This window comes from Mesoplodon mirus (genome assembly GCF_964341445.2).
Source record: "Mesoplodon mirus genome assembly, contig: HAP1_SCAFFOLD_2695, whole genome shotgun sequence".
Lineage (NCBI taxonomy): Eukaryota > Metazoa > Chordata > Mammalia > Artiodactyla > Ziphiidae > Mesoplodon > Mesoplodon mirus.
The window spans coordinates 1-13,611 of record NW_028294190.1 but is presented as its reverse complement, the minus strand read 5'-3'; the positions used below and the strand labels follow the sequence as shown (position 1 = coordinate 13,611).

The 13,611-nt window shown below is 45.9% G+C and overlaps 1 protein-coding gene across 2 annotated transcripts; it reads right to left on the bottom strand.

The window, feature by feature from the left end:
• Window positions 1–1,222: 1,222 nt before the first annotated feature.
• Window positions 1,223–10,699, bottom strand: LOC309798306 (interferon regulatory factor 6-like). Of its 2 annotated transcripts, none has more exons than XM_082646532.1 (3): window positions 10,480–10,699; window positions 2,502–2,707; window positions 1,223–1,473 (listed from the first exon to the last, which is right to left on the bottom strand). In XM_082646532.1, the coding sequence occupies exons 1-3, from the start codon at window positions 10,596–10,598 to the stop codon at window positions 1,301–1,303; spliced, it is 498 nt and encodes a 165-aa protein (XP_082502658.1). In that variant the 5' UTR covers window positions 10,599–10,699; the 3' UTR covers window positions 1,223–1,300. The 2 variants fall into 2 exon arrangements, with proteins under 2 accessions (XP_082502658.1, XP_082502657.1); XM_082646531.1 differs by lacking the exon at window positions 10,480–10,699 and adding an exon at window positions 4,018–4,128 and having other exon boundaries at window positions 1,224–1,473.
• Between the last annotated feature and the right edge of the window lie 2,912 nt (window positions 10,700–13,611).

Sequence of the window (13,611 nt, the reverse complement as noted above, 5' to 3'; positions counted from 1 at the left end):
AAAAAAAAAAAAGGTAAATCATGATCCTGGAAATGGGTTGTATCCTTTTAAGGGGTGAGAATAACAGAATGAGTGAGCCAAAGATTTGGGAAAGGATCTCACATTTCCAAATGTCCAAATCTTAAAATTGCACCAAGTGGGAATGTAGCTGTGGCAGTATTAACCTGAGAGAGCTCTATGATCGTTGTCTTGACTCATCACTTGCTTGCAAGGTTATAAATGACAGGGTAAGTGAAGGAGGGCAAGTAGACAGATAAGAGTCATTTCCTCATTCTCAAAAGAAGGGGCATCACCTAAGGAAGGGGACTCCAAAATCCTACAGGAATCCTCTGGATATACTAAATTTTCTAGGTGGCAAAAGTATCTCATTTGACCCTAGCAGCCAGATGGAACTTAGAAAAGTAGTGAAAAGCTACTCAACTGAATGCACGTCATATGACTACGAGCACGTCAGTGAAAAGTTCAAGGGAAGATGCTGTGGAAGAGCAGTTCACCTTGTGCTTGAGCGTCCTCAGAACGTGCAATGGGAGGTGCAGTACCTGCTCTGTCTCACAGGGACCCTCCAACCTCTAAACGCATCTTTCCTGGGAAGCTGAATTCAAAAAGTCAATTTAAAAACAAGATAGGGCTTCCCTGGTGGCGCAGTGGTTGAGAGTCCGCCTGCCGATGCAGGGGACACGGGTTCGTGCCCCGGTCCGGGAAGATCCCACATGCCGCGGAGCGGCTGGGCCCGTGAGCCATGGCTGCTGAGCCTGCACGTCCAGAGCCTGTGCTCCGCAATGGGAGAGGCCACAACAGTGAGAGGCCCGCGTACCACAAAAAATTAATTAATTAATTAATTAATTTAAAAAAGATAAAAGTCTCTAGTAGAGAAATTGTATCAGAGCCTAGTATTAAGAGCTGTAGAGCCACAAGTTTCCCATGATACAGCCTTAGCAGAGGCTGTTAAGGCAGTGACAGAAAATTTGTACCGAGGGAAATAGCAGAAGAGTTTGCCTACAATTCACGAAAAGGATCCCTGCACTTGGCCTGAAGGAAATCAGCAAAATTTGTAACAGCTTGTGTATTTGTATGCGGGATTGAGAATGAATTTCATTTTTTAATTTCTCTGAATTATCACATAAGATTCAGAAGATGCTCTCTCTGCCTAGAAGCCACCCCACTGGGATAACTATGCCTACGGAGTTCCTTTGCCTATGACTCCGACTTGCTAACAGACTGGCAGCCTGGCCCCAGGGCCTGGTCGCTGCTCCCAGTGCAATGGTGGATATGGTGTCAACGGTTGCAAAATCAAAGCCCCTTACATCCTCTCCATGCCTCGGTCCCACCCCCCACCCCACTCACCATTGACGTTCAGGAAGGGGAAGGCGTCCTGGATGGGAACGTGGTGCTGTGACTGGTCCAGCTCATCTTCCTCATCTTCTTCATCCACATCATTATCTTTCTCATCCCAAGGAGCAGATCCAGTGGATCCTACCCGAGAAACACACACACACACACACAAAGGTCAAAAGTGAGGCGCTCACGTTGCACTGTCATCCCTGCAGCTGACCCACTGTTCAAGCTAGGCACTGCCAGCACAGAGGTTCCTTGGGTTCAGTGTGCACCCTCAATGCCAAAGAGTGGGAACCAAGGGTGTTCACCCCACTCCCAGCTCCTCCTACGGAGCCCCAGTGCAAGCTCTCATCCCCTCCCCTATCCAGGAGCTGCAGACCCTACTCCCTTCTCCTAGAAATCTTTTAATTCCTACTCTAAACCCCTTTCCACACATTCGCATCCCTTCTAAGGGCCCAAGGAGCACAGCTTCTCTCCTTTATAAGCTTACTGTGAAGACAGACCCTTCCCTCATGGCAGAGCCTCACTAGATGCACTGGAGGTCAAGTCTAAATTATCTGGCTCTTAGTCGGAACTTGCTAAACATTGAGTAAATATAGGGATCAGGTGGTATTTTCCTAGGAAAAATACCATACAAATTAAATGATCACTTACCCATCATTTATAAAGAGAACTTAACAGCCTTCATAATGTCATGGCAATTGATTCTTAGAACAGCCTTTGAAATACGCAGGAAAGATGAGAACCCAGATTTTATAGTGGAAGAAGCTGAGGCTCAAAACGTTGAACGACTTGATTCAATGTCCCACAAGTAGTGAAATGGAAAGACCGAGGTTTATAACTCAGACCTTCTAAGTTTTAAGCCCTCCTTCTTCTAAACTACCTGGCCTCTCTTCTCAGTGTTGAGTCCCAAGAGAAGTTATTTTTTATAGAACTCAATACCCTCTCTTCTTTCTAATGCTTTACTGTTCCACTGGGTGGGCAGGAAGACTGTGCTGAGTTTATACCTTTTGTTCTCTGGGTTCTTTCTAGGGACAGGATTTCTTGCTTTATTTACCAGTCTTCAACATTGTAAGCGAGGCGACTTTCAAGTCGACTATCGCTTTAAGGGTCCAGCCCGGAACCTGGCACACTGTCCACCTTCTCCCCAGCAGCTGGGGCCTCACCTGGGTTAATGATAGAGCCCTGGGGCTGGGGGATGTCACACACTTGATATATCTTCACTGGGTTCATGGGCACCTCCTTGGTGCCGTCGTACATCAGGTTGAATTCCCTGCTCTTGTTGAGCGCACAGCGGAGCTGGGCCTTCCATTTAGCTGGGTCGGGGTCGTCCACCCCTTCCTGGTACTTCCCCTGTCTCCACAGCCCAGGCCTGAGGGATAGGAAACTGCAGTGCATGCCTGCTTGTTGCCCAGAAACACTGGAAAGTGTGCCCGCCCTCCCTCATACAGACACAGATACACACAGCCCTGCCTGACCGCCCCATCACCCCAACTCCAATTTACAGAGACTGCAGCAGAAAACACCACGCTGGGGACCAGGCAAGGCAGGGCCTGAGACAAATTAAGCCAAATGCAAATACAGTATTTTAAAAAGAGGAGCCTCATCTCAAGTGCTTGTGCCAGCATCACCTGTCAAGACTACAATGGCCTTAATGAAGGGTTGAAAATAAAGAAAAATCTGGAACAAGTATACACCAAAATACTAATGGTAACTTTTGGATAGCAAGACTTCAGGTAATTTTGTTTTGCTTGCCTTATTTGTTTTTCACATGAACTGCTTATATAGTGAGAAGAGAAAGGGAGGTGGCGTATGATATGAAGAATTTAGGCTTGCTGTTCCCTCTCCCTTCAGTCTTTAATCTGATGCACAAATAACTGTTGAAACCAAGTACCTTTAGGAGTAGCAGCCCATAGGAGGGCAGGAAGCACGCTCTGGGGGTTCAGCTGGCCTCAGTGCGAGGCTGAGGGCCTCAAGTCCTAATAAACTCACACCACCTGCCTTTCCCTGCTTCCTCAAACTCCCACATTGGGAACATTTTGCTGGGAACACCAGGGGCTGGTGGCCTGGGCCAAAACCAGTGGGGCCCCGCCTCTCTGGTTTTCAATTTCCAGGTCTAACAGGCATTTATGTGTCTGTTCACGGGATATCAGCCCTCCCCCACTGTTAACGTATCTCAGATGTCTACACTTTCTTCAGGGCTGTGACGTACGTGCTGGTGCAGAAAAGGGGGATGTCTTTTGCAGAGGACTCAAGATCAAGAGAACGAGATGGACCGGCCAGACTGCTCCCACTTGATGTTAGGAAGATAAGGTGGCCGTGTAGTTAGAATTCTGCAGGGGAACATAGCCTATAGAGTCTATGGGTTTGCGGATCCACAACTTTTATTTTTTCAGTAATGCCAACCAAGCTCATAAGAGACTGACATATAATCCAGAATGCCAGTCTACTCGTTTTCAATGGGGGATAAAGCTGGTCAGTGACCAGCATGGTTAAGTCCAATAACCTGGACGTAACCATGTATGATCTCAACCAGTAACTCCTGTATCTGGTTTCTAATGACAATTCCAAGAACATAAGACCCACTCAACATTTAAATCCAAATTTTCAGATGACTCCAAAGCTAAATGGAAATGATTTGATATTGAACTCTAAATCTGCATTATCTAGACTATCTCTTACCCAGTTGGGTAACCCAGAATCGACAGTAAAAGGCTCCTGCTTTCCCAAAAATCACAGGGCATAAAAATGAAAAGCACTGGAAAGGCAAGACCCCCAGTGAATTTGCAAAGCTGCTCTTGTGTCTTTTTTCTTTTGGACCTTGAAGCCAGGAGAAATTCTAAAAATACAAATGTATTCATTTTTAAAACTTGACTTGACTATTGTTCAGATCCCCAAGCCTACAAAAATAATTTTATTTTTTTAAAAATGTTCCCTGCCCCAAAGGAGTTTACAATCCCTTAAAGGAGACAGATGAGTCAATAGATCAGAAATACAGATACTATGTGAACACCAGTAAAACTGCCTAATCCGTAAAGAGTCGGGGGGTAGGTATGGTTGGCCAAGTTTATCAGAATTTATGATTCTAGGGCTGAATCTTGAACATGGGTAGAAGTTAACCAGGTGAGAAGCGTGGGTCACGATACTCTAAGCAGAAGAAGCTTTATGGGCAAAGGCAGAGGCTGAAAAGCACAGTGCTTAGGGGACCTACAAGCAGTTCAGCTTGCGTGGAGGCAGCATGAGATCAAAGTCTGGGCTTGTAAGTAGGAACCATGCCAAGGAGTTTGGACCTGATTCTTAGAACACTGAGAACCACTGAGAGATTTAAGCAGGTTGTGATGGGATCAGATTTAAGTTTTAGAAAGAACCATCTAGCTGCAGGACTGAAAAGGGTTTGAAGGGAGGCAAGGCATGAAGATAACACATAGTCTCTATATAATCCATATAATAGTGTCACTAGGGCCTGAACTAAGGAGGTGGCAGTAGGGATAGAGGATACAGGTAACGAACGAGCCGTTAAAGACACTGACTTGACAGAGCTTGATGAGGAACTGAGTCCTTGAAGAAGGTGAGAGAGAAATCAAGGATGATTCCCTGGTTTAGGGTTTGGGAGACTGGGTGGGTGGTGATGCTGGCCACTGAGATAGGAGCAGGTTTAGAAAGATGATTTCCCTTTGGAAATGTCAGATTTCAAATGCCTGTGGAAGGCCTAGGGGAGAATGCCCAGCATGCCCAGGGCAGTTTTTTATCCCCACTCACCTCTCACATCACCTGAGGGACTCTCCCTGCCTGCCTCCAGCCTGGAAGAAGGTCCACCAGATTACTGACGTCTCTGCCCTGTGGGCAAGGACCAATTTCGTTTCATTTCTGTATCCCTGCTCAGGCTTTAGCACACAGTAGGTCAATGTGTATTTGTTGAATTGCCTCAAATTTACAGAAATACACTTCTTGGGGAATGAATAAGTTGCTATTACACATGGAAGACCAGAAAAACAGCTATGAGCAGAAGGCCAAGGAGACACTGCAGAAAGTGCTGGAGGAGAAAATGCGTGCAGGACAGCAACTGCAGAGCAAACAGGTGTGGGGATGCTCCATAATCCTTGGGGCTGGGAACCCTGGGGCAGTCTGGGTGGCAAGGGAGCCAGCTGCACAACCCCCTGGAACCCCCAAGGCACCACCCTCTCCTCTGATCTCCCTCAGCGGTCCCTGGCCCTGGCCGAGCACAAGTGTGAAGAGTGGAAGAGCCAGTACGAGAGCCACCCCCAGCATGCAACTGTCCCCGACCCTGCCAGCCCAGTAATCATGAATGCCGTCTTCCTTCTCTTTTTTACAATGTGGTACATATGGATTTTTTTAAATGAGATTTAACCAGCTTTTCAACCTTTCTTCTTTCTAACAATATCAGTACTCTCTGACTCTCCAAATGCGCCTTTTCAAGTGGATTTAATTTATGGAAAAATCACCCTTCATACTTTCCCTTTCTTTTTTAAACCTCCCCATGGTAGTGTAATGTAGTAGAAGGAGATTTGGCCTGGGAGCTTGGACACCAGGGTTCTAGCGGCAGTAACCCACAGTTACACACGTTATATTATTAAAGAAAAAAGTCACTTACAGAAATGTATGAGGCCATTATGCACATACACACAAATATATATTCACTCATATATCCATAAAAAAGTAGTCTGGAAGGTTCTATAAAATGTTAAAGGTGTTCATCCCAGGGTGGAGGAGATATACGTTAACTATATTACCCTCTTAAATTTTTACGGTAAATGTATATTACTTTTATAATTTAAAAAGCCAAACTTTTCATTTTTAAAAACCTAAAACATGAAAGAAAACTGGAAAACCAACAAAATTAAAACAATCCCTAAGTCTGAGGCAACGATTTTTTTATCCGAGTACAAGTGATGAATGAAAATACTAAGTAAGAATGGTGTGTGACACCTTAAAGTATAGAAAAGAATACAGTAAGGCAAGTAGGCATTAAGATAATAGAATATAAAAAGTTACCCAGATATATTCAGACAACGGACTACTATTCCAGTAATAAAAAGAAATGAATTACTAATATGAGCTACACGGATGAGTCACAACAACATGAGGAGCCAAAGAAGCCACGTGCAAAAGGGTACTTGTTGTATGCTTCCATTCATATGAATTTCTAGAATAGGAAACACTAATACATAGTGAAAGAAAGCATGTCAGTGGTTGCCTGATGCCAGGCCTGGGAAACTGACTGTAAAAGGACAAGAAGGAACTTTTTGCAGGTATTGGAAGTGTTCTGTATCTTGACTTTGGCGATGACAATATAGATATACACATTTGTCAAGACTTATCAAATTACATGCTTAGAACGGGTACACCTTGTTGAATGTAATTCATACTTCAATAAAGTTGATTTTAATGTTAAATTAAAAAGTCACCTATGGGTGGGCTTCCCTGGTGGCGCAGTGGTTAAGAATCCGCCTGCCAATGCAGGGGACACGGGTTCGAGCCCTGGTCCGGGAAGATCCCACATGCTGCGGAGCAACTAAGCCCGAGTGCCACAACTACTGAGCCTGCGTGCCTAGAGCCCATGCTCTGCAACAAGAGAAGCCACCGCCATGAGAAGCCCGCGCACCGCAACGAAGAGTAGCCCCCGCTCCCTGCAACTAGAGAAAGGCCACGTGCAGCAATGAAGACCCAACACAGCCAAAAATAAAATAAAACAAAAAATAAATTAATTAAACAAAAAAACAGCAAACCATTAAAAAAAAAAAAAAAGTCACCTATGGGGACTTCCCTGGTGGCACAGTGGTTAAGAATTCGCCTGCTAATGCAGGGGACGTGGTTTCAAGCCCTAGTCTGGGGAGATCCCACATGCCGCCGAGCAACTAAGCCCGTGCGCCACAACTACAGAGCCTGTGCTCTAGAGCCCGTGAGCCACAACTACTGAGCCCGTGTGCCACAACTACCGAAGCCCACGTGCCTAGAGCCCATGCTCCACAACAAGAGAAGCCACCACAGTGAGAAGCCGGCGCACTGCAACAAAGACACAATGCAGCCCAAAATAAATTAATTAATAATAATTTAAAAAACAATAGTCACCTAGATGTCTGAGCGAGACAGAGTCCCTTTAAGCTTTCAGTCCCAGCTCTTCTCTGAAGCCTCCCCTCATTCACCCTGGCAGCATGTGACCACTTTGCATCTCTTTAACACCTTATATTTATCGGTTCCATTCAGATTTGATGCTTGAAAAGTTTTGTATATTTTATGTCTATCTTCCATTCAACTTGGTTCCTCTAAGGCAGGAACAATAATCTCTTTCATAAATTGAGACCATTACAAAAACAGAATTATGTTCCCTTTCCTCCCAATCAGGGGAATTTGAAGTAGGATTGATGAAATCCTGGAAATCATAAGCAAAAATGTCATTTCTGCATTTTTATGGCCAGAGGGTCCTGTGTTTTCATCAGATTCTGGAAGATATCACAGAGCCCAACAATGTTAAGAATCTCTGCTTTGAATCCATGTGCTTTCACCCAGCTCTGTGGTACAAGGCACCCTGCCCCTGGGGCAATCTGTCTGTGGTCCCTGCAAAGATGATAAACCCACATCAAAGACACTCACTCGGGCCTCCCTGGTGGCGCAGTGGTTGAGAGTCCGCCTGCCGATGCAGGGGATGCGGGTTCGTGCCCCGGTCTGGGAGGGTCCCATGTGCCGCGGAGCGGCTGGGCCCGTGAGCCATGGCCGCTGGGCCTGTGCGTCCGGAGCCTGTGCTCCGCAACGGGAGAGGCCACAACAGTGAGAGGCCCGCGTACAGCAAAAAAAAAAAAAAAAAAAAAGACACTCACTCTTCTGCATGTCCGTGGACTCTACTGCCATCTCTTCCTCCACAATGACGTCACTATCGCCATCTTCAAGATTCATTTCTGTCTCATCTAGAACACTGTCTTCTTCCTCTTCCTCCTCCTCATCTTCCTTGGAGACATCCTTTAATGTGGCAAGTAGTCTGTTGTAACCAGAAACTTGTTCTGGTTCACTCTATGCTTCACTTTCAGAACTTGAAGTATCTATAAACTCTCTGACTAAAAGGAAAATGGGGATTTTAAAAACAAAAATTATACTGTTCTTGTTGCTACCCCACGACTATCATCAGGTCCACAGTGGAACCAAGTTCAGACTTCTCTAGATAAAAACTAGCTTTTCTGCAAATACGCAGTCCTATCTATTCAACCAAACCTAGCACCAAATTTGTTTAAAACAGCTAATCTAGCTATGATTCTAGAAGCGCTTCCTCTTCTTTGAACTGCTCATGTTCCACATGGGAAGACAGCAAACTAAACACATGGAGCTTTAGGTTATAAGGCGATCTAACCTATGTGTCAGACATTTGGCACCTTTAAAGGAGCAACAGGAAAACTTACAACAAAAAAGTGTACTTTATTTCTGAGTCTGTGGTAATGAAATAAGACCTTTGATGATTTTGCACTCTATTTTATGTTAAGCAAACACGACATTCCCTCTTAGGATTCACCAAGAGCCCTCTGGTAAGCCTCCTTAACAGGCTAATCTCTCAGGACAGTTTCATACTCTATACTATATTAGTTATCACAATGGCATTTTAACAGACATCTGCACTTAAAACTAAGCAATATTACTAAAGTATAGCTTACATCTAAAATCAAAGAGAGTGGAAATGTAGCCAAACTTTAGTACCATATATAATCTTAAAAGTAACAGTCCAGAATCTACTATCATAAAGAAGGTATAAAGCATTACCAGTTGACAAGTCTGTGGTTTTGCTTCCTTTCTGGAAACCCTGAGAAGAAACAGGCAATGTTAAACTTTAACTACTAGTATGTAGCAATTAGGAAAAGTCTAATGATACAACTTTAAATGAACATGGCAGACTATACCGTTATAAATACATTATATCTATTGTCAAGTAAAAACTCCATATGCATTTGGACAGGTTTTGGAAGGATATGCCAAATAGATAATAAGAGACGAATGAAAAAGTCTAACAAGACCACATGACAAATACTACAGTCACACAGTAACAGGCTCTCATCCAAAAGATGGGAAATTTTGGCAAATAAAAGCCCTCGGGGTTCACCTTTTCTAGCAAGTTTCTTAAGTAGACCATCCCTCTGACTGTTGATAAAGCAGCCCAAAGGGGTGGGATGAGCACTAAGATCATAACTGAGAGTCTGGACACTTAGAGAGGAACCCACAACTACCCAAACATTACTTTCCTCATGGTCATTGAATAGATAGGTGATGTCGAGGGTCCCAAGCAATTCTTTTTTTTTTTTTTTTTTTGCGCTACGCGGGCCTCTTGTTGTGGCCTCTCCCGTTGCGGAGCACAGGCTCCGGACGCGCAGGCTCAGCGGCCATGGCTCACGGGCCCAGCCGCTCCGCGGCATGTGGGATCCTCCCAGACCGGGGCACGAACCCGTGTCCCCTGCATTGGCAGGTAGACTCTCAACCACTGCGCCACCAGGGAAGCCCCCAAGCAATTCTTTTTTTATTTTTTTTAACTTCTTTAATTTATTTATTTTGGCCTGCTATGGGTCTTCGTTGCTGCGCCCGGGCTTTCTCTAGTTGCGGCGAGAGGTGGCTTCTCTTGTTGCGGAGCAGGGGCTCTAGGCTCGCGGGCATCAGTAGTTGCACCACCCTGGCTCAGTAGTTGTGGCTCGCGGGCTCTGGAGTGCAAGCTCAATAGTTGTGGCGCACGGGCTTACTTGCACCGCGGCATGTGGGATCTTCCCGGACCAGGGCTCGAACCCCTGTCCCCTCCGTTGGCAGGCGGATTCTTAACCACTGCGCCACCAGGGAAGCCCCCAAGCAATTCTTTAAAAACATAGAAAACGAACACAAGCTTATAAAATCTCTGCCCAGTCGCCACACAGGAGGCGTGCCGTCTAGCATCAAACTACAGGCTCAACAAAGGGTAGGAAGACCGGCGAAGAACCCCATCTCAGGCGGGAAGCCGCCAGGATCCCCGGGCGAGCTAGGCCGGCGCCGGGGCAGCGTGGCACGCGGCGGGAGCTGCCCTGTCACTACCCCCGGGGCACCGGCGGACCAAACGCGGGGACACGCGGGCTCCCACCGGGAAAGGACGCCGGCAGCGCCGGTCCCAGCCTCGCCTCTCCATACCTGTCATAGAAGGGATGCTCCTCGCCGAAATCCCTTAGATGCTTCTTCTGCTTTTTAGTTAGGGAGTTGAGCAGCTGGCTCTGGCTCCGGCTCCGGCTCCGGCTCCCGCGTTTGACCATGGGGAAGACGTCAAGTCAGCCAACCTCCAAGAATCGCGTTTTTCACCTGGAAGTCGTCTCGTCAACCCACTCACGCGGGATTGCCAACGGCGCTTTACGGCGGAAGCAGGGTGCCATAAAGCAGACCCGCTTTACGTCGCGCTTGTACGACAGGCGTGGCTGTGAGAATCAGCCTGCATAAACGTGTAGTAACTGAGATGGTTGAATGCAGTGCCTTTCTATTATGCCATAATACAAATACCAACTAACATTTAAGGCTGCCGGTGCATCTCAACTCATCCTCACAACAGTAAACAAATAGGCCTTGTTAATAAGCCTGATATTGGAGATGAGAAAGCTGATGCTTACAAAAGGTTACACACACACTAGCAAGAGAGGAGATGGAAACCTAATTCTCTCTGATGCGACCACAGGCTTTTCCCACTAGGATCTGCCACATGCGTGTGCTATGTGAAGAATGAGGACGCAAGGCTGAGATTCCCGCCCTTACCCTACCCCCTCATTTTCTGAAAGTATTGCAAGGGCCCTTGGTAACACATCTGTTCTGGCATTTTTCATGTTATAAAAGCAAAAACACATCCAGAGAGGTAAAGTGACTTTCCTAAATCACCCGGAGAGCCGATGTTAGAGAAAGCAGTCAAACTCAATAAAGTGTCTCAAAACTGAATTGGGGCAAATTGGGATGGAAAACTTTTAAAGGGTAAGTAACTTTTCTGTATCTGGGTCGTGGTGGTGGTTACACCTGGTATACAATTACCAAAATTAATCAAACTGTACCTTTGAAATTGGTACATTTTAATGCAAGTAAATAATAATCTCAATAAACAAAGAGGTCAAAACAGCGCAACTGGACTTAATACTCTAGAGACAGGCAGAGTGTGCAGGGATACTTAAAAACCACAGGATAGGGCTTCCCTGGTGGCGCGGTGGTTGAGAGTCCGCCTGCCGATGCAGGGGACGCGGGTTCGTGCCCCAGTCCGGGAAGATCCCACGTGCTCCGAAGCGGCTGGGCCCGTGAGCCATGGCCGCTGAGCCTGCGCGTCCGGAGCCTGGGCTCCGCAACGGGAGAGGCCACAACAGTGAGAGGCCCGCGTACCGAAAACAAACAAACAAAACATGAAAAAGTCTCCAAAGTCTTTTGGAGGTGGGCAGCATCAGTAGCGAATCGGCTGCTCCAGGAAGTCGTCGGAAAGGAAGATTTAATGTCCTTGTCACCCATACAGACATCACTGTGATTTCGCTGAAGTCCAAATCGGTTCACATAACCCCCTTGCTTGAAATCCTTTAAGGGTTCCTCACCTTCCATGGGATTGGGCCTCAATGCCCCAGCAAGGCATGCAAGGCCTTTAGTGGGCTGAATCCTCACCTGTCCGTCTCTCCAACCTCTCTACTCCCACCCACCCACCTCAGCAACAGGGTCCACAGACAGTTCTCCAAACACATCTTTCCACCTTGCTCATGCTGTTCCCTCTCCCTGGAACCTTCTTTCCCAGGAAACCCTGACTCAGTGCATCCTCTCTGCAACTCCCCATGACCTTTCCTCTCTCCTCCACAGCAAGAGGAGCTTCTTTATCTTCTGGGTTCCCAAAACCCTTTGTAGACACCCTTCTAATCTAGCCCATGACAACATAATTATTTGTTAATTGCTTTGTCTCCCCCAACTAGACTATGAGGTCTTTCAAGGGGAAAGCCGGAGGTCTGAGCTTTTTAAATCATTAATGCCTAACATTATGACAGGAACATGGTAACTGTTTAGAAAATGTTTGATAAATGAATGAAGGTTTGCCTGCTAAGCCTCTGCCAGAAAAATGTGAAAAGCAGAATGTAGTTACACCAACATTCCACTAGAGAGAGGGAGGTAAAACTTTATCCCCTCTAGTGTAGCATTTTAGCCTTGTTCTCAGTCAGGTGAATATAATCTGATAAAATATTTCAGTTTTAGGCTAGGCCTAATATAAAACAACCTCTGATAAGCTTGAGGAAACATAATTATTCCAGGTCACTCTATGCCAGGCTCTGGGTTTGACAATGGATAGTTCTTCTGGGTACAGATGAATAGAAAGTGTAGGCACTATATATAATAGTGTTTTGCATTTTCAAGTTATGTAGAGTGCATTGAAATGCATTACAAAGCTTTTCTCTTTTCAGACATAATCTCGTTATCTAAAACATGCTCCACCTAGAAAACTCATTGCTCCTTACACAATAAACGCTGTGGAATCCGATGACTACCCAGCTCTCTAATTTCCTGTTGCCCTATATCCCTCATACCCTGTCTTGAACACACACACATGCTGTTCATGAAGTCAGCTGAAACAACTCATACAGCCTAAAATCTAGAATCTAGATTAATCTCAAGTTCAATACCGATGTTCAATGAGCGTGACAGGCTGACAAACGCTCAAAGGCAGCAGATGACCCTCCCCCACCGGCCCCCAACCCCCAGCAGCACCAAAACTCTGACTGAGCTGCTTCCTTAGCACCCAGCATCTATCAGTTTAGCATTTATCACAGTGTATCGTAAGAGTCTGCATACTTATCCATACCTGGATGAGGCTGAGGGCTCCTTGAAGAGGCTGGAATGGATCTTATTCTTTCCCCCAGCCTCAGCTACTAGCACAGCACCTGGCACGTGGTGTTTAGTACATTTTTTTTAATGAATAAACAAGCTCATTTCATTATACAGGTAGCGAGAGACTGATTTCTGCCAGCACTCTCAGGAAGAGGCTGGATGGCTTTGGGGTGTATACAGTCATGTATGCATACATGTGGTGGAGGAGACTGTCTGATTTGAGGCATCTAGGAGGAGACAGATGTGTGGGTGCACACACACCTTCCCCAGAATCTTCCCAAATCAGTAGCTGAGGTGTCGGAGCTTTCATAATTAGAGAGTCATACCTTTGGATTATTTATGGCTCCCTGTCAACATATCTTGAACACATGTGCCCTTGTTACCACTTATATTATCACATAAATTTCAAAACTCAAACTTCCCCAGCATCTGATCTGTATC

Excerpts from the sequence above, each read along its gene's own strand:
- LOC309798306 (XM_082646532.1), bottom strand. The coding sequence starts at position 10,598 with ATGGTCAAACGCGGGAGCCGGAGCCGGAGCCGGAGCCAGAGCCAGCTG. Across the intron at positions 2,708-10,479 it reads GAGCATCCCTTCTATGACAG|GCCTGGGCTGTGGAGACAGG; the intron begins GTATGGAGAGGC and ends CCTATCCCTCAG. Across the intron at positions 1,474-2,501 it reads GGGCTCTATCATTAACCCAG|GATCCACTGGATCTGCTCCT; the intron begins GTGAGGCCCCAG and ends TTTCTCGGGTAG.